At 50.1% G+C, this 20,564-nt stretch overlaps 1 protein-coding gene across 2 annotated transcripts in view; it reads right to left on the reverse strand.

Moving 5' to 3' along the window:
- Positions 1-234: 234 nt before the first annotated feature.
- PSD4 (pleckstrin and Sec7 domain containing 4) overlaps positions 235-20,564 on the reverse strand; it is a 31,677-nt gene continuing 11,347 nt past the window's right edge. For both annotated transcript variants that reach the window (XM_079987451.1, XM_079987450.1), the window contains exons 5-16: positions 17,940-18,146; positions 15,536-15,616; positions 14,370-14,482; positions 10,041-10,099; positions 9,741-9,833; positions 8,726-8,769; positions 6,873-7,042; positions 6,543-6,613; positions 5,552-5,697; positions 3,937-4,081; positions 3,595-3,738; positions 235-911 (exon numbers count right to left, since the gene is read on the reverse strand). In XM_079987451.1, coding sequence (XP_079843577.1) covers positions 648-911; positions 3,595-3,738; positions 3,937-4,081; positions 5,552-5,697; positions 6,543-6,613; positions 6,873-7,042; positions 8,726-8,769; positions 9,741-9,833; positions 10,041-10,099; positions 14,370-14,482; positions 15,536-15,616; positions 17,940-18,146 — 1,537 coding nt within the window. In that variant the 3' untranslated portion in view covers positions 235-647. The remainder of the gene's footprint in view (positions 912-3,594; positions 3,739-3,936; positions 4,082-5,551; positions 5,698-6,542; positions 6,614-6,872; positions 7,043-8,725; positions 8,770-9,740; positions 9,834-10,040; positions 10,100-14,369; positions 14,483-15,535; positions 15,617-17,939; positions 18,147-20,564) is intronic.

Genomic DNA, 20,564 nt, shown 5'->3' on the forward strand with positions numbered 1-20,564 from the left:
CCCGTACGTTCAGCTTCCAAAGAATGTTTGAAAACTGGAACAATCACTTCCGGTTTTCGATCATTCAGGAGCCGGAACGTTCAGCTCCCAAGGCGTTCGGGAGCCGAGGTTCCACTGTATTAGGAGTTTGGGGGTGAGAGGCCTTCAATTCTCCCCAGGCACCCTCTCCCTCTGGGGCAAAAGGGTCCTGGGAGCCGCTCCACCTCCCCACCAGCCCTCAACATCCAGTCTGAGTCCCTGCATATCTCTGTTTATTGCACAAAGGTCACAGCTGCCCAGTGGCAGCGATTGAGGAATGAGGGACTGGGATTAAGGCAGCAGAAGGCCGAGCCCCCGAAAGCGGAGCCCAGCAGCAGCAGGCAGGCCACTTCCCTGAGTCTCTGCCTTGAAGGCGGGTGGTGCGGGCGATGCCCTGGAGACTGTGCCCGCAACAGCCTCTGCCCATCTGTTTCTTGAGACGTTGCGCCACCTGGAGTCCAAATTCTGCAAGCGCCGATTCAGAGGGCAGCGCTCCTCCTTTCGTACCGTGTGTCCACTTTGGGCTTCGAAGGATGGCACCCAAAGGGATGGGTGAGGGAAAGAGAGAAGGGCCTCCCATCTCCAATGAGGGCGATGGTGGCAACACTGGAGGGCGGGGGGGGGGGGCGTCACAGCAAGTGCTTATTGCGCCTGGGGATGATTTTGCGTACTGTCCGGCGCTCAGAAATGTTCCGCTTCACCTTGACCCCCGCAGGCAGCCCGTCCACGTTCAGGGAGGGGCTGGAGTGGGACTTCTGCAGGGACAAGCAGGCCTCCTCGGCCGGCAACTCGCCCGCCTCCCCCAGCCGGACCTCCCACTGGTCAAGGTCCTCTGTGTCTTCTCCGGCCAGCTTCACCTCCAGCAGCCTCACGTAGATCTCGTAGCGGCGCTTCTGCACAAAGGGACAAAAGAAGGCAGGGCGTCATGTGGGGGGTGGGGAGGGGAAGGCCGCCTCTGGCCGGCAGCACCTGAGGGAGTCAACTAGGGCAGGCGCCCCTCACACACAGGGACCAGGGAGAACGTTCATCCTGTTAACGGAGGATTTCTCCCCAACTTCTCTTTCTCACCCAGGATTAAGGATGCAAAATACAGTGGTGCCTCGCAAGACGAAATTAATCCGTTCCGTGAGGCTCTTCGTATAGCAGTTTTTTCGTCTTGCAAAGCAAGCCCATTGACAGCTTAGCGGATTAGCGCTATTAGCGGTTTAGCGGCTTTTAGCGGATCAGCTGATAAGCGGCTTAGGGCTTAGGAAAAGGGGGAAAAAAGGGGGAAAAACCCGCAGGAACTCGCAAGACATTTTCGTCTTGCGAAGCAAGCCCATAGGGAAATTCGTTTTGCGAAGCGCCTCCAAAATGGAAAACTCTTTCGTCTAGCGGGTTTTTCATCTTGAGAGGCGTTCGTCTTGCGGGGCACCACTGTATGTCCATAGTTAATGTTTCTGTAGTCTAAAATCACGTACAGTGGTACCTCCGGTTAAGAACTTAATTCGTTCCAGAGGTCCATTCTTAACCTGAAACTCTTCTTAACCTGAAGCACCACTTTAGCTAATGGGGCCTCCTGCTGCTGCCGCTACCACACGGTTTCTGTTCTCATCCTGAAGCAAAGTTCTTAACCTGAGGTACTATTTCTGGGTTAGTGGAGTCTGTAACCTGAAGTGTATGTAACCTGAAGTGTCTGTAAACTGAGGTACCACGGTAATTATCAAAGCTTTAGAGCTTGAAGACACCGCAAAAGAGTCGTCTGGCCCAACCCTCTGCGATGCAGGAATCACAACTGGAGAATCTGACAGGTGGCCTTCCAAGAAGAAGAGTTTGGATTTGATATCCCGCTTTATCACTGCCCGAAGGAGTCTCAAAGGGGCCAACATTCTCCGTTCCCTTCCTCCCCCACAACAAACACTCTGTGAGGTGAGTGGGGCTGAGAGACTTCAGAGAAGTGTGACTGGACCAAGGTCACCCAGCAGCTGCATGTGGAGGAGCGGGGAAGCAAACCCAGTTCACCAGATTACAAGCTTTTAACCACTACACCACACTGGCTCCCCCCAAATCAATAATAATAATAATAATAATAATAATAATAATAATAATAATAATAATTTTTTATACCCCGCCCATCTGGCTGAGTTTCCCCAGCCACTCTGGGCGGCTTCCAATTGAGTGTTAAAAACAATACAGCATTAAATATTATAAACTTCCCTAAACAGGGCTGCCTTCGGATGCCTTTTAAAGATGAGATAGCTACTTATTTCCTTCTGCTTAAAAGCCTCCAACAAAGGAGAGTCCACCGCTTTTCGAGGGAGTCCGTTCCACTGTCAAAACTGCTCTTATGCTCAGGGTACATAACCACATTCAACAGTGGCAGGTAACGGCAGATTTCTCTTTCTTTCAAAGGAGCAGTAGTGAAATTTATTGAGACAGATGTGTTGCACTCACTGGGGAAGGTTGCAAAAGACCGCAGGACTGCGAGGAGACATTTGGATAAGGAAAAGCTCGGAGCCAGCAGCCTGAGAGCAAACCAGCCAGGAAAGACCTCAACAACATGCAAACTCTTCATTCGTAAAAACCTTGCCCTGGAGAAGTTATGTACAGTGATACCTCGGGTTAAGTACTTAATTCATTCTGGAGGTCTGTTCTTAACCTGAAACTCTTCTTAACCTGAAGCACCACTTTAACGAATGGGGCCTCCTGCTGCCGCCGCACCGCCAGAGCCCGATTTCTGTTCTTATCCTGAAGCAAGGTTCTTAACCTGAAGCACTACTTCTGGGTTAGTGGAGTGTGTAACCTGAAGCGTATGTAAGCCAAGGTACCACTGTATATTTTTACAAGTTCCGTATTTTTCGCTCTATAAGACGCACCAGACCATAAGACGCACCTAGTTTTTGGAAGAGGAAAACCAGAAAAAAAATATTCTGAATCCCAGAAGCCAGGATCCCGCTTGCTGTCCTGGCTTATGGCATAGCCGCGCGCAGCCTCTTCCTTTAAAGAGCATGCGGAGCGTGTGTAAGGCTCTTTAAAGGGAGCGCTCAGCAGAGCCTCCCGCCTGTATTCGCTCCATAAGACGCAAACACATTTCCCCTTACAGTGGTGCCCCGCAAGACGAACGCCTCACAAGACGGAAAACCCGCTAGATGAAAGGGTTTTCCGTTTTGGAGGCGCTTCGCAAAACGAATTTCGCTATGGGCTTGATTCGCAAGACGAAAATGTCTTGCGAGTTCCTGCGGGTTTTTTCCCCTCCCCCCCCTTTTCCTAAGCCGCTAAGCCGCTTATCAGCTGATCCGCTGGTAAGCCGCTTAACAGCTGATCGCTAAAAGCCGCTAAACCGCTAATAGCACTAATCCGCTGTCAATGGGCTTGCTTCGCAAGACGAAAAAACCGCTATACGAAGAGCCTCACGGAACGGATTAATTTCATCTTGCGAGGCACCACTGTACTTTTTAGGAGGGGGAAAGTGTGTCTTATAGAGCGAAAAATACGGTAGGTGTTCTGACCATTCAAAGTGGGGAGGAGTACAGTGGGAGCATCCTCTGCAGGTTCCCCTCCCGCCCCCTGCAAAAGACAGGCCTGGTCCTTGCCCACCTCGTAGAGCAAATATTCCTTCTTGAGCTGATACTCTTCCAGGTCGCGGCCCCGGCCTCGCTTGCTGGGCAGGTTCCGCTGGTGCTCCAATAGGTCATCTGACACCTGGTCCATCCAGGATTCATGGGAAAAGTGCTGGTCCTCCTGCAGCAAGAAGAACAGGTTGTTGCTCAGCCTTACCTGCCCAGAATCTCGCAGGAGGTTGCAGCTGGGGAGCGAGTCACAGAAGGGTTTGGGGCAGCCCATGGGTTGCGCTCTGATGCCCACCCCAAATCCCCCCATCCTGCCATTTCTGCGCACCAGCCGCAAAGCAGCCTGTTGAGGGAGGCCCAGGACACACACCAGGGAGTTCTTGGAAGGTGCCGTCGGAAGAACTGGCCGGATGAACTTCCTCTGGGAGCCCACAGCTGCTGGGAAGGGTGGCGAGGAGAACATGGCAGCCACCAGGTTTATGCGGGAAACCCAGGAACTCATTTCTGCTGCGGTCCTAGGGAAACGGGAAAGGGCAGGGAGAGTTATATGAATGCACGTCTCTTTATTCCCCTTTTAATTTTAATCTTTTGTTATATTGCAAAGTAAACACATCAAAACAAAACCATTAAGAATAATATCCAATAAAACAGAAAGAAAAAGTAAAGAAGAAAGAGAAAAAATGCAAAGAAAAGTAGAGAGTAAAAGAATAAAGAAAAGTATAATATTTCAATATCATAAACAATATTTTACAAAATAATAGACTTCCATCACTCTCACAATTCCTTCCACCTTTCATATTTTATCTGTATTTCAGTATTATTTTCATCTTAATATACAGATGTGTATATATGTATACTTCCCCTTTTCCATTCACAAGGTCATTCTAGACACAGCCAATTTTTTTGCATTTGAACCTTGTCTTTCTAAATAGTCAAAGTTCTTAACCCGAGGTACTACTTCTGGGTTAGTGGAGTCTGTAACCCAAAGTGTTTGTAACCCGAGGTGTATGTAACCCGAGGTACCACTGTATACAGCAATATCCCAAGAGCCATCACATCCCAGCAGGCAGAGCTGGGCTTCAGCCGAGCAGGATTGGGTCCCATACCTCTCCTCTTCCTGCAAGAATTTGTTTACTGTCGGGCCTCTTCACCCGGTTAAACGGGAACAGCAGAAAACACGACTCCCCAGGACTGCCGACGAAGACTATAGTCAGCATTTTAATGGACAACGTTAAGTGACAGGGACAGATTTTGAGGCACGCCAGAAACCAAAGCCTGTTTCTCCGTTTTGAATACACCCTTAAAAAACTAAAACTGTTTGTTCTACGCTTGCTGATTAAGAATGTTGCTGCTGCATCGCTAATACCACAAGAACTGAAGTGATCCTGTCTTTCCGAAAGGGATTTACTGGTACCTGCCCAAAGCCGGCCATTGTTGCTTTTTTGGGGGGATCTGTGAAACTTACGGATCACTCAGGTAAGGAGGAAGCAGCTTGGGAAGGCTGCTTCCTTTGGACCCATCCATGACAGGTGTGCTTCTGCCTCAAAGGTAAAAGGTAAAGGTACCCCTGCCCGTACGGGCCAGTCTTGACAGACTCTGGGGTTGTGCGCCCATCTCACTTAAGAGGCCAGGGGCCAGCGCTGTCCGGAGACACTTCCGGGTCACGTGGCCAGCGTGACATCGCTGCTCTGGCCAGAGCCAGAGCCGCACACGGAAACGCCGTTTACCTTCCCGCTGGTAAGCGGTCCCTATTTATCTACTTGCACCCGGAGGTGCTTTCGAACTGCTAGGTTGGCAGGCGCTGGGACCGAGCAGCGGGAGCGCACCCCGCCGCAGGGATTCGAACCGCCGACCTTTCGATCGGCAAGCCCTAGGCGCTGAGGCTTTAACCCACAGCGCCACCTGCGTCCCGAGGATGTCAAAAAGAAATTCTGAGCTAAGGAGGTAGCCTTGGCTGCCCGCAACAGAGGCCTGCAAATACTCACGGGGCTTGGAAGAGGAAGATGCGCCAGTCGGCCGTCTGCAGCCGGAAGACGTGGGGCCGCTTGGTGTACTTGCTGGCCTTCTCGGCCAGGGCGTGGTGAACCCCGATGGGCTCCTCTGAGGCAGAGGCGTCTGGCCGGCTCTCATCCTGCGAGAACAGCAGGGGCAAGCTGAATCGGGGGTGCGGGGACACAGCAGAGATTTTGCCTGCAGCACTAACCCCAGGTAGATGAGCTGAGAGGCGCCCGAGGCCAGCCAGGCTAGGCGGGCAGGAGGCCAGACCCAGGATAACATGCACAGAGCCACATGCAGGGTCCTGGGTGGAACTGAGCCGGCAGTCAGGGCAGAGGGTCCCACTCAGCCAGCCTGGGAAGAAGCCCCTGGTTAAAGAGACACAAAATGGTCCCTCTAGCTCAGGACGCCCTAACCCAGATGAGCAGAGGCTCTCCAGGGTCTCAGGTGAAGAAGAAGAAGAGTTTGGATTTGATATCCCGCCTTTCACTCCCTTTAAGGAGTCTCAAAGCGGCTAACATTCTCCTTTCCCTTCCTCCCCCACAACAAACACTCTGCGAGGTGAGTGGGGCTGAGAGACTTCAAAGAAGTGTAACTGGCCCAAGGTCACCCAGCAGCTGCATGTGGGGGAGCGGAGACGCGAACCCGGTTCCCCAGATTACGAGACTACCGCTCTTAACCACTACACCACACTGGCTCTCATGGTGGAGGTGGAGGGCATTCCCAGCCCAGCCGTACGGAACTGAACCTGGGACTTTCTGCATGCAAAGCAACTGTGAGACTCCAGGGGTCAGAGGAAAGGGTGGGTGGGAAGTAAAGAAGACAGAAGAGAGAGAAGGGCCAAGCACTGCACAGCCATCTGGGGAGGCAGCACAGAATTGCTGTCCTGGGGTGCAGCACAGCCCTGGTCTCCCACAGGGAGGGTGGCCTAGGAGCGCAAGTCCTTTGGTTTCCATGGTGGTCTGGCCTGCTCCTGGTTACCTTGGAGAAGTAGAGGACCATCCCTTTCAGCACCGTATGAAACATCTTCCAGCCTCTCTTGCCCCAGGGCGCTGCAAAAGAATGAGATGGGGAGCGGTCAAGTTGGGTCCGCCACCTGCACCTTGGTGCTCTAGGGTTGCCCAGGAGGGGCTGATGTCCCCATAGGACTGAAGGTTGCTTTGGACCACTGTGCCACAAGAGTGCCCCAACCACTGCCCACTCCCACCCGGCTTGCCCACAGGCCTGGCATGCATGTGAGACGGCTGATATCTCTCGCAGGCCCAGGTCCCTGTGGGCTGCTGCTCGCCGTGCCCCCGGCCCAGCACTCACTCTTCTTGCCATCAGCCTCTGCGTGGACCTTGCGCGCCAGTAGGCCCTGCCGGTAGGTTTTCGCCTCGGGGTCGTGCGACAGAGTCAGGAAAGGGTTGGCTTTCTTCTGGCCGGATGCTGAGGGCGAGAGCAGCGCAGCGCTGAGCGACTTCTCCTCCTCATCATCATCCCTGCAGCAGACAGAAGGAGAAAGAGGCTTCGTGAGGGTCTGTCTGAAAAGGCCTTTCGGGGGGACAGAGGACAGGGTGAGCAACAGCTCCTGATTCAGCCCCTGCAGAAAACAACTCCTTTTCCAAAAGCTGACATGACTGCCACAGGGGCGACCCCCCCACCAAGGCATTGGGCTGCCCTCCCCTCCCACAAACAGAAGCTGATCCAACTGGAAGCAGAATCTGATGTCAACATTGATGTTGCTTAGGGGAGCCATCTGTGGAGGAGGACAACTTAAACACATTGTGGAGTTCCCAAAAACAGACCAGAGGCAATTGTATCTCATCCAGCAGAGCTTTACTGCTACTGAAGGCAAATGAGCATAATGGCCACAAATCCAATACATTCAGGATCGGCACAGTCCATAAAAAATCCAGTTGCAGCAATCTTAACTCAAACTTACAGTAACTTATAAACCTTAACACTATAGCATACAGAACAGAACACCACACCAGAACAAAGAGATAGAAAGAGAAAGTAAGCTGTGGCTCCTTCTGGCCTTACTATTATAGTCAGCATGATCGTGACAGAAAGATAACAGAACCAGTTTAAACCAGCTGTTCTCAGCTTCTCGGAAGGAATAACCCAAACAAGAACCTTCTTCCTGTTCCTTTCACATAGAAAGAAACCTTCCAGAACCCTATTGATTTAAGTAGAACAGGAAAGATCTCTACACATCAGATCAATACTTTCTGTACTAAGAAATGCAAACTGACAAGGCCACCCGTGTCCCAGTAGGGAACCTACTGTGAATTGAATGTAAGTAAACTTCTTATCATTACTTTTAAAAGAAGACTGTTGTGTCTTTATTATTTTTAAGAGGGATAAAAGGGGAATTCACCAGGATCAAACCCAATCTGGACAAGCCAGACAGGACTGCTTAACTCAAGAGATTCAAATGAATATACCAACTAGCTTCCCATTATATACAGTGGTGCCCCGCAAGACGAATGCCTCGCAAGACGAAAAACCCGCTAGACGAAAGGGGTTTCCGTTTTGGAGGTGCTTCGCAAAACGAATTTCCTATGGGCTTGCTTCGCAAGACGAAAATGTCTTGCGAGTTTTTCCGACTCCCCCCCCCCCTTTTTCTAAGCCACTAAGCCGCTTATCTGCTTATCCGCTAAGCCGCTAAAAGCCGCTAAGCCACTAATAGCGCTAATCTGCTAAGCTGTCAATGGGCTTGCTTCGCAAGACGAAAAAACCGCTAGACGAAGAGAATCGCGGAACGGATTAATTTTGTCTTGTGAGGCACCACTGTACTGGGGAATGTACTCTGCTACTGACTCACTAGCGTGAGCGAGGAAGGATAATATTAATCAATATATCCTCTCCTTCTATCCACAACATCCCCACAATTCTATGGTCCCCGTGGTGGGAGAAACCGCAAAGGCAGACCAGGGCAGCTGCCCCCAGCCTCAGCCTCCGTCCTTCACCTGAAGTCCTGGCTGTGAGCCACCTTTGGGAGAAGACTGGCTGAAGCTTATTTCCTGGTCGGTTTGTGGCCCCTCAATTCTCTCTCTGCCCCCAGGGCATTTGGGGCTGGACGGCTCCATGCAGGAGCAGCCATGGGCCTCTCTTCTGCCCACTCAGAAATTCTGACACCCACCCCACCCCCCAGTGTTGTTGCCACCACCTTTACTTACGCAGCCCATTCTAGTTTCTCTTGGCGGATGGAATGATATAGCTCCTAGAGAGAGAAAGCGCAAAAGAGCACCATCAGTCTACGATTCTCTCTTCACATCCAGGCCCCACCATGCCGCTTGTCCCCCCAGGACCCGCCACACCCCCGAGGAGTCAAAGGAGTCTGGCAGAGCAAGTCTGTCAGGATTTCCCCTTCCCATCCCAAACCGAGCACCTGATCCCTTGGGGACAGATGCTCAAACAAAGCAAGATGCCAGAGGTGCTCAGAGTCACGCTTTCCGCTGGACGAGACAGAACGCTTTAAAAGACATTTTCGCTTCTTAAAAAGGTCTGGCCCGTCGTCCAGGAGAACGTGAACCCAGGAACGTCTCCCCTTCTGTGTCCCAAGTTCCCAACACATAGATAATTTTTTTGTATGGGGGAATTTCCAAGCGGACAGCTGCCCGTCGTCTCCCTGGCTAGCACCTTAAGTGGCAGAAGGCTGCCTGTCACAGGGTGTGGCGATTGCTCGAGAGTAACCAGGCAAGACTCCAACCTGTCTTTTCCAGGCTTTATTCTTGGTGCAAACTATTTGCAGTGAAGAGCGTCGTAAGTTCATGTCTGGCTCAATCGCTAGCAGAATCCGGGAGTGGTCGGTTTTTGTACCTCCCCCAGCATAAAAGTCGCGTCACCCCCAGCCTTTTCCGCCCCTCCCTGCGCCGAAGACTATGGTGCAGAATGGGCGCTGGCAAAGGCGTGCTTCCCGTCTCTCCGGCTTGCTCAGGCTCGGGGTTGAGGCTCTCCCTAGCATCCTCTGGCCCCTGCACCACTTCTCCACTGGAGGTGGGGCTTTCCTCCTGGCTGGAGAAGGAACTGCTTCTCAAGATTTTCGGAGGCTCCCTATAACACAACTGCCCTTCCATCTCTCGCCTCTGAGCTGATGGCAGTTCCCTGACACTGCCCAACCAAGCTAAGCCCCCAGTCTCTCCAGCCCCCCCCCCCCGAGGACGAGGGGAAAGGGCTCCCTCTCCTTTGTACCTTCAGCTGTTCTTTTGGGAAGTTCGTGCCACCATCGTTCAGCCCGTCGAGATTGGTGAGGAAAGCCTGGCAGGTCATGCTCCGCCCGATATTCTGCGTGCCACAAGCAGGGAAGGGAGGAAAGGTGCACATCAGGGCAAAGGTAACGCAACGTCCAGATTGTGCTTCCCTCAAAGCCCCCCTTCTTTTTCCCTTCCCTACATGCACAGTTAGACCCAGAAGCGCAAGGTGGGAGGCGAGCCCTCTTTCCATTAGGTCTCCTGCATACAAAAGCCACCCCCCCATCCCCCATGGACTTACCTGCCCGTGAAGGTCAGTGTTGAGGAGCATGATGGCACAGGTGAGGGTGTGAACAGCATCTGCAGAGGGAGGGAGGAGACCGAGGGGAAGGTCAGGGGAGGCCCACAGGCTCAAAGGACCCAGGCCCCCTGCTCCCAGAATGCCAGCAAACCCCTTTACTCAGAAAAGGGGCTCAGGACCAGCAAGGAGCCTTGGGCTGGAACCCAAGAAATGAAAACAAATCTTCCTGCCTGCAGTTCCTGCTCTTAACAGGAGTACAATGTCCCAGGCTGGATTAGAGGTGCATTTCCCATCCCCTATTAAAGTCTGCAGCCAGCAGACCCAGGTTCTGAGACCCCCTAAAGACATGCAAACTGTGGGATGTAAACACAGAAGCAGTCAATGACAACATTCCTAGAGTGTACATGTTAGAACATGGGGAGGGATGTCTGTCTAGCAAGCAGATAAACTTCCTGGGGACGGACTTCCTCCACATGTGACCAGAGGTGGGTGTGGCCTCACCTGTGCAGGTAATGATAAAAGCACAGGGCAGGCAGCCATTCTCTCTCTTGCCTCTCTCTCTGACATTTTCCTTCGATGAGGAAACATCTAAGGATGCTCTCTTGGCTCCCAGCCAAGAGAGGAGATAAGGACTATCTTGCTACAAGATAGTATCTAAGTGTATGTAACCTTTTTAAGCCTGCCTACCTTCTGGGATCATATTGTGAACAGAACGTGAGTAAACTCTTTTATACTTTTATAAAGACTGTGTTGTGTCTTGTATTTTAAGAGGGAACAAAAGGGGAAATTACCAGAGTAATTATTATAGTGGTTCTAGCGAACCTGTGCAGACGTTACCGTTGCAAACTAAAAGGGGAATGTCATAAACTCTGCTGATATTTTGGGAACTTGTTAGTACAAATTGGATTAGGATATAATCTCACAATATATCCTCTCCTGCACCCCTGAACATTCCCACACAAACTGGGCAGGCCCAACTGCCCAGGAAGGCAAGAGGGGGCACAGCCCCTGACCCCACCCCACCCACCTTGTCCTTCTGGCCAACCCAGAACTTTCGAACTCAGGTTAATTGGGAGGGCAGGAAGCGATGTCCTGAGTGGTGCAGTGCAGTTTGGGGAGGACCTGTGAGCTGCAGAGTGGGATGAAGGGCAGGTCTCTTAGCTATGCAGGAAGGAGAAGAAGCCTGAGGCTGTGAGGACTGGCCTTTGCTTGGCTTAGAGAGCCAGTGTGGTGTAGTGGTTAAGAACAGTGGACTCGTAATCTGGTGAACCGGGTTTGATTCCCCGCTCCTCCACATGCAGCTGCTGGGTGACCTTGGGCCAGTCACACTTCTCTGAAGTCTCTCAGCCTCGCTCACCTCACAGAGTGTTTGTTGTGGGGGAGGAAGGGTAAGGAGATTGTTAGCTGATTTGAGACTCCTTAGGGTAGTAATAAAGTGGGGTATCAAATCCAAACTCTCTTTCTTTTTTCCTGCAAAGCTCATTTTTGCTGGGCAAGACATACCGTATTTTTCACACCTTAGGACGCACTTTTTCCCCTTCAAAAATGAAGGGGAAATGTGTGTGCGTCCTATGGAGCGAAGACAGCATAGCGCCGCGACCCTCTGCCGGCTGGAGAGGTGATGTGCGGCTATGGCAGGAGCCTCTATAGCCGTGCGCCACCACTCCAGCCGGGAGAGCGCACGCGGGGCTAAAGAAGCCCTGCTTACCCTCTCCCAGCTGGAGAGTTGACGCGCAGCTATGGCAGCAGCCTCTCTGCTGCGCGCCTTTGCGCTGCTCCCCGACCTGCTCTTTGGGGCTGGTGGTGGGCTTCCCCCCGCCAGCCCCAAAGAGCAGGTCGAAAGGAACCTGAAGCCTGGGGAGCGAGAGGGGCGGTGCGCTCCGACCCCTCTCGCTCTCCAGGCTTCCAAGGTAGCCGCCTGAACGCACCTTAAACGGCACCTTGTTTTAGAGGGGGAAAACAAGAGGGGGAAATTCTCCCCCTCTCTGCGCAGAGCCTCCTGCCCCTTCGCTGAAGGGGTGCTGGGCAGAGAGGGGAAAAAAATTCTCTTGTTCTCAACCCTCTAAAACAAGGTGCGTCCTATTGTCCGGTGCGTCCTATGGTGCGAAAAATACGGCATATCGCAAGAGACCTGCTCCTTCTAATGCCCGCCGTAACTGAAAATGCACCATGTTGTCAACCTTCTGTGTGCCTGGAGGGCTCTTTAAGGACTGTGGCTGTTTGCTGCTGCCCAGAGAGGGACTCAGCTGCTGCTGAGGGCCTGAAGGGCCTCGCCTGGCCTCCTTCCATCTGGGCAGAGAGGGCTCCGTTTTTGTTTTTTAAATTGCTTTTGTTTTTTATCTATGCCATTTTAAATTGTAACTGATATTGATGCTATATTCTCAGTGTGCCGTTTGCCCTCCTAGGTGTGTGACATCATACTGGGTTCATAACGAAAGGGTTAACTAATTATAAAATGACTAACCAATGGGAACCCAAGGGGAGGAGTTAAGAGTTAGAGTTAGGGTGGTTGAGAAGTCAGTCTGGAGTTAGAAGAGACAGAGAGGATAAGTCTGTGGGTTGGACTAGTCTGATGTGAGAGATGGAGAGAATTTGTTAAGAGGAGTCAGTCAAACAGTTGAGAGTCAGAAGGTATTAGGAAGGTATAGGCCGGTAAAGAAACTGACAGGATATTATCTGAGAAACCATAAACTTGTTAATGATTATAAAAGATACTTGTTTATTTGGTACAATTTTAACAACTGTCTGGACTCAGTGTTTTACCCAAGAGTAACGGGTTGGCAGCAGCAGGGAAGCGAGCACAGTGGTAGCACAGGGATCAATAGACCATTAAACGTCCGGGGATCCTGTGTGATCGCCACACTCAGTTTTAGATTTTATGATTTATGTGGAAATCATTTTCCATTTGGTTGTGTACTTTTGGATGTGTTTTATTTATTGCTTATGACTTTTGTTATGTTGGTAATTATATAAATCTTGTCATGTTGTAAGCCGCCTTGAGCACTGTTAACTATGGAAAGGCGGTATACAGATAAAATGATGATGATGATGTTTTGACAAGGGGCAGGAGCAGGGGGGGCAGGAAGGAATAGCTGTTCTCTCTCTCTCTCTCTCACACACACACACACACACCTCTGCCCAGATGTGCACCTTGCTACAGAAGCTGTGCAACAGGACAGCTCACACCCTCCAGAGAAATCACGGGGCCTCCAACCTCAAAGTGTGCAGGCTTGTTGGCGGTGACGTCGAAAGCAAAAGCCACAAAACCTTCCAGCACATTCTACCATATGTGGTGGACATGCAAGATGACGAAAGCATATTGGGAAATGATTTATAATGAGTTGATTTAAAAAAATAATAGTAATAACTTTTGCGAAAAAACCAGAAGCTTTTTTATTAGGAATTCTAGGTCCAGAAATACTAAAGGAGCAGAAAAGATTGCTTTTGTATGCTACGACAGCTGCGCGAATGTTATTAGCCCAAAGATGGAAGGAACATAAAGTACCTACAAAAGAAGAATAGCTGACAAAGATGATGGACTATGCCGAAGTGGCAAAAACGAAAGGGAAGATCTGAGATCAAGAGGATAAAAAATTCAATAAAGAATGGGGGAAAGTTATAAGTTACTTAAAAGAACACTGTAAACAATTAAAAACATCGGCAGGATTCTAAAAAAAACACTTGCAATGTAATGAGAACTATGGTGAGAATTGAGCGTTAAGAAAATATGGAGAACATTATATGATGCAGTTGGAAAATAATAACTATGGAAACCACATAGGGGCGGAGGAAAGTTCAGGAATTCAGAGAATCCTGTAATGACTTATTTGTGACAATACCGTACTTTTCGCTCCATAAGACGCACCTAGTTTTTAGAGGGGGGATGCAAGAAAAAAAGTATTCTTTAAAAGGAGCGCTAAGCATAGCCTGTATGCATCCCAGGCTCTGCTCAGAGCTCCCTTTCACGAGCCGCGTGGAGCGTGTGTGCGGCGCTTGCAGGCTTTTCCCCGAGGAGGGAGAAGGGCAGCCCGTCACTGCATTTGCTCCATAAGACGCACACACATTTCCCCTTACTTTTTAGGAGGGAAAAATGTGTCTTATAGAGCGAAAAATATGGTAATCATTAAAGCTAAAGGTGAATAAAATTTATTTTAAAGCCACAAAACCTTCCAAGTGGAAAGGATCCCACGCAGTTCAGGATACACATGGGCCACCTGGGACTGTTTGCACACTGACGCCCAAACTGCATAAGACGAGGGATCCCTCCCTACTTCATTTAAGCCCTGTCTGGGGCTGCAGGTGAAGAGCTGGCCTTGCTGGCTGCCTTACCTGGGCTGAAGCAGACCTCGGGATTGCAGCTGTGATAGCGCTCGGAGAAATGCTTCAGGATCCGCTCCCGCTCCTGAGTCTCCCCGGTAAGCACAAACGCCTTCAGGAAGGACCTGCAAAGAGGAGGGAGAGAAGCGCGTGAGGAGAGGCAGCCCTGAGGCAACTGCCCTCCTCTGCCGGCTCCCAGTGTCAACTACATCACTCCACGAAGCTGGAAGGAAGTTGGGACCTCCCAACAGCTTCTGCATCCTTCCCAAGGGTGGAGCTCAGCACACACAGGCGGCAGTGGTCCAGGGACACTAGGGGAGACAGGATAACGCCTCACCTGCTCAATTCCTTGCCCATGTCAGCAGGACCTGCAGCCAGAATCCTGCTCTCTCTCCCCTCCCTCAAATTATCAAGGACCCCTGCTGGGTGAGGCCTGTTTCTGCCCTCATAAAGGTAAAGGTAAAGGGACCCCTGACCATTAGGTCCAATCATGACCGACTCTGGGGTTGTGGCGCTCATCTCGCTTTATTGGCCGAGGGAGCCGGTGTACAGCTTCCGGGTCACGTGGCCAGCGTGACTAAGCCGCTTTTGGCGAACCAGAGAATTGCACGGAAATCACCGTTTACCTTCCCGCCGGAGTGGTACCTATTTATCTACTTGCACTTTGACGTGCTTTCGAACTGCTAGGTTGGCAGGAGCAGGGACCGAGCAGCGGGAGCTCACCCTGTCACAGGGATTCGAACCGCCGACCTTCTGATCGGCAAGTCCTAAGCTCTGTGGTTTAACCCACAGTGCCACCCGCGTCCCTTTCTGCCCTCCTAGAATAGCCAAAACAGGAATTCCACCCCCCTCCCACAGACCTTCCTCTCTGCTTCACTTGGATGCTATATTGTAAGTGATCCCTTCAAAAAAATGACCGCTCTCTCTTTTCCCCCACTAATACAATACAATGTAAGTTTCTGGTTGTAACCTGCCGTGTTGCCCTTTTGAGGTTGATTCAAAGTGTGTAGAAACCTAGGGCAGCCCCCTGACTCTCTCGTTGGGCTGTTCCTTGGGAGGCCAAGGCCTCTTCCTCCTTTGGTTTAGCGTACTTCCCAGGGTGGGGGACATGGCCACCCGCCTTCCCATTCAAGAGCAAGGTGGAAAAACACACACGACCCCACAGTAAGGAGCGTCACCTCAGGGCTTGGTCCAGGGTCTGTCCGCTGAATTGGAAGAAAGTGAGGTAAGCTTCTCTCACCAGCCGGCTGAAATCGTTGCTGTGGACAAAGACATAGGAGAAGCTCAGGCCCCCCCCCAAAGGAATCGGGGAGCAGCCTTATGGGGAACTCACACACCACCACTACCACTCTGGTTTCTCCAGCATCAGCTGCTGCCTCCCCCCAGGCTGTAGAGGGACTCCCAATTCTGCCCACGGGCTCCTCAGCCCGGCCCTCGTATTCTTCCCACAAAGCTGGCCAGGTGCAAAAAGGGGGCAGCCCCTTTCCTGCACCTCTAGGAACAGTTGGGCAAGAAGGGGTTACAGCAGGTAGCAGGTACAGTGGTACCTCGGGTTAAGAACTTACTTTGTTCTGGAGGCCCGTTCTTAACCTGAAACTGTTCTTAACCTGAGATACCACTTTAGCTAATGGGGCCTCCTGCTGCTGCCGTGCCGCTAGAGCACAATTTCTGTTCTCATTCTGAAGCAAAGTTCTTAACCTGAGGTACTACAGTGGTACCTCGGGTTACATACACTTCAGGTTACATACGCTTCAAGTTACTGACTCCACTAACCCATAAATAGTGCTTCAGGTTAAGAACTTTGCTTCAGGATGAGAACAGAAATCGTGCTCTGGTGGCAGCAGGAGGCCCCCTTAGCTAAAGTGGTGCTTCAGGTTAAGAACAGTTTCAGGTTAAGAACGGACCTCCGGAACGAATTAAGTACGTAACCAGAGGTGCCACTGTATTTCTGGGTTAGCGGAGTCTGTAACCTGAAGTGTCTGTAACCTGAAGCATCTGGAACCTGAAGTGTCTGTAACCTGAGGGACCACTGTATCTGCCCTTCTGCTACCCCAGGCACCAGGGAGCTGCTGGCCATCATTTGCCCGTGCAAATCCACTCCAGTGTCAGGATGACTTTTCAGCCCAGAAAGGGTGCCACCAGGAAGGCCTGGCTTGTTTAAAGTTCCTGCCCTCTGGCTCATTGCAAGAGCATAAGAACATACTGAGAAGAGCTTGCTGGATCAGGCCAAGGAGGATAAGGCCCAGCATCCTGTTCTCACTGTGGCCAACCAGATTCCCGTGAGAAGCTCACAATCAGGATTCAAGCATAAGAGCATCTCTACCCTCCTGTGGTTCCCAGCAGGAGGCATTCAGAAGCATTTTTTTGTCCAGATGTGGAGGCAGAGCCTAGCTAGCAGCCCTCAATATCCCTCTCCTCCTCTGTGAATTTGCCCGGTGCTCGTTTAACGCCATCCAAGTTGCTGGCCCAAGCCTGCCTCCTGTGGGAGTGAGTTCCACAGGTTAACCACGTGCCTCAAGAGGCCGCAGCCGTGTCTAGCTAGGAGAGCAAAAGTGTAGTGATCAGGTGGGATTGCTATGAGGAATTATAACAAATATAGAGTAAGCAATCTGTGTCACCATTGCATTGCGTTGACTGGGTTTAAACTATTTTGATATGATTCTTCATCAATCCACACCTCTGAAGAAGAAGAAGAAGAAGAAGAGTTTGGATTTGATATCCCGCCTTTCACTCCCTTTAAGGAGTCTCAAAGTGGCTAACATTCTCCTTTCCCTTCCTCCCCCACAACAAACACTCTGTGAGGTGAGTGGGGCTGAGAGACTTCACAGAAGTGTGACTAGCCCAAGGTCACCCAGCAGCTGCATGTGGAGGAGCAGAGACGCGAACCCGGTTCCCCAGATTACGAGACTACCACTCTTAACCACTACACCACACTGGCTCTGCATCCCTGTTCCATTCCTCTTTCTTCACAAGTCAGGTACCCACTTAGACAGGCAGGCGTCCTGGGTCATCAGAGATATTGGGCAGTTTCTTTGATGTAGCTTTTCTGATATGTTAATCTTAGGATGTTAATCTTAGGGCCAGGAAACAGGATTCACATAAAGGTGATCATGATCGCTGTCCTCCTGGCCACCTTTGTTATCATGTGTACTGATTGTTTATAACCTCTGGGGTTGCTGAATGCGCTCCTTTGTAGTTTTCATTCGTTTACCCAAAAGTATGCATGCCTAACTAGTGTTTGTAGTTGAACTTTGTCCCCACGTGGGGTTTGCTGAAATGCTCAAATCTGATTGGTTCTTACGAACACTCTGTAAAAGTTATTTTGTGAATAAAACGACCTGGGCCGAGGGGTGGGGGGACAGAGATTATTATACGCACCCTTCCCAGAGTCTTGCTGGTTCAAGCCTCTGGGTGTATTTTTATTAATCAGAGTTCAATCCTTCCTTTCCTTTGTGAACACCTCACAAAAGAAAAAGGGAACTGAGCCGAAATAAGCCAGCTGGGCAGGAAGGCGATCTGAGTCACACCACTCCAACCGGGAGAGAAGCCCCTGCCTCTGTTCCTGATCCAAGACCCCCTTACTTCTTCCGGAGAAAAGATGCCACCTGCGACCTTTTGAAGCCATCCAGGTGGTAAAGTCGTGTTGCCAGCCTCGTCGCGGCAGCCTGGTCCGCAGGAGGGGCGCTGCCGTTGGCGTGGAGAATGCCGTTGGGCTCTGCCTGCTCCTTGGCGGGTGGCGTCTCCTCCCCTGAATCGGTGCCCTTCCTAGAGGTTGGCTCTTCAGGGCGGCTGCAAGAAGGGAAAGCGATTACAGTGGTGCCTCGCAAGACGAAATTAATCTGTTCCGCGAGTCTCTTCGTCTAGCGTTTTTTTCGTCTTGCGAAGCAAGCCCATTGACGGCTTAGCGGATTAGCGCTATTAGCGGCTTTTAGCGGCTTATCGGCTTATCGGATAAGCAGATAAGCGGCTTAGAAAAAGGGGGGGGAAAGGAAAAAACCCTGCAGGAACTCACAAGATATTTTCGTCTTGCGAAGCAAGCCCATAGGAAATTCGTTTTGTGAAGCACCTCCAAAACGGAAAACCCTTTCGTCTAGCGGGTTTTCCGTCTTGCGAGGCATTCGTCTTGTGGGGCACCACTGTATAACAACACACAACAAGATGGAAGAAGTGAAATGTTGAGATCACACATGGGTGAAGGGGACTGGGGGGTATATGGAAACCTGGCAGCAGGCACGAAATTAAAAGACGCCTGCTTCTTGGGAGAAAAGCAATGACAAACCTAGTCAGTATCTTAAAAAGCAGAGACATCACCTTGCCAACAAAGGTCCTTATAGTTAAAACTATGGTTTTCCCAGTAGTGATGTATGGAAGTGAGAGCTGGGCCATAAAGAAGGCTGATCACCGAATAATTGATGCTTTTGAATTATGGTGCGGGAGGAGACTCTTGAGAGTCCCATGGACTGCAAGAAGATCAAACCTATCCATTCTGAAGGAAATCAGCCCTGAGTGCTGGAAGGACAGATCCTGAAGCTGAGGCTCCAATACTTTGGTCACCTCATGAGAAGAGAAGACTCCCAGGAAAAGACCCTGATGTTGGGAAAGATGGAGGGCACAAGGAGAAGGGGGTGACGGAGGACGAGATGGTTGGACAGTGTTCTCGAAGCTACCAGCATGAGTTTGACCAAACTGCGGGAGGCAGTGGAAGACAGAAGTGCCTGGCATGCTCTGGTCCATGGGGTCATGAAGAGTCAGACATAACTAAACGACTAAACAACAACAACATTTATAATATAATTTGTTAATTGTGTTGTATTTACATATAGCAAAGGGAAGCCTAGAGCAATTAGATATATTTTAATTTAAGTAAACTATGTAATAGGCTTCTGTTAGAAAATGAATATGGATTTTGAATTTGATGTTTGTATATTTTTTTGGTTTTGAAATAATAAAATTTTAAAAAGGAAAAAAAAGAAAGGAAAGCGAGAGGCCAGTTGCAAAGCGGGGAGCTTTCATGGGGAGGGCTAGCAGCCGCGTCCCATGGGAAAACACCGAAGCTGCTGCCCCTTGTCTCTGTGGCTGAGTAGTGGCCAATTCACATGGTCCAGCCCAGGGTGATACCACCTCTGTTTTCAGGCTGGGACTGCCAGCAATCCATCTACACATCATTTTCGTAACATTTTCTTTTAATGCACTGCATGCGGTAAATGTATAGTACAAGAGCTAAGGAGTGTTGGAAACGTAAAGAAAAGGAAGGTAGTTTCTATCACATGCGGTGGATTTGTAAGGAGGTAAAAGCTTACTGGGAAATGATATATAATAATAAATAAATATTTTTTTATTTATGCCCCGCCCTTCCCGGTTCAGAAAACCAGGCTCAGGGCGGCTAACAACAAATTTAAAACACTTAATTGATGCAACAAAAAACAGCATAAAATACAGCATAAAAATTGAATAACAGTAAATTCAGAATTCAAAAATCAATTCAGGGGAAAAATATATAATGAGTTAAAGAAAATGTATAAAAATACTTTCGTTAAAAAACCAGAAGCGTTTTTACTGGGTATAGTAGGGGAAGAGATACCAAAGGAAGATAAAAAAAAAATCTTTATGTATGCAACAACTGCAGCAAGAATTCTTTTAGCTCAAAAATGGAAGCAACAAGAAGTCCCAATGAAAGAAGAGTGGCAGATGAAGATGGTGGACTGTGTGGAATCGGCGAAGCTGACAGGAAAAAATCCGAAACCAGCGTGATCAAGAATTCCAAAAAGATTGGAGTAAATTTATACAATATTTGAAGGACCATTGTAAGCAATTAACAACATTAGCAGGGTTGTAAAAAGACTTGTAATGATAATGGTTCTTTCCCTGTTTCGATTTGTTTAAAAAATGTGATATTTTGAAGAAGTGAAACATAAATTGGAAAACATATAAACGCTTTGAGATAAAGGTTAACTTTGAAAACCGTGAGGCGGGCGGGAGGGAGGGAAGTCGCAGGCTCTTATGAGCTAAAGAAGTAAAATGGATAAAAATGATGTCTCTAAATACAGTGGCGCCCCGCAAGACGAATGCCTCGCAAGACGAAAAACCCGCTAGACGAAAGGGTTTTCCGTTTTGGAGGCGCTTCGCAAGACGAATTTCCCTATGGGCTTGCTTCGCAAGACGAAAATGTCTTGCGAGTTTTTCCGACTTTTTCCCCCTTTCCCCCCC

The sequence above is a fragment of the Podarcis cretensis genome, assembly GCF_951804945.1.
Source record: "Podarcis cretensis genome assembly, chromosome: 8".
Taxonomy (NCBI): Eukaryota; Metazoa; Chordata; class Lepidosauria; order Squamata; family Lacertidae; genus Podarcis; species Podarcis cretensis.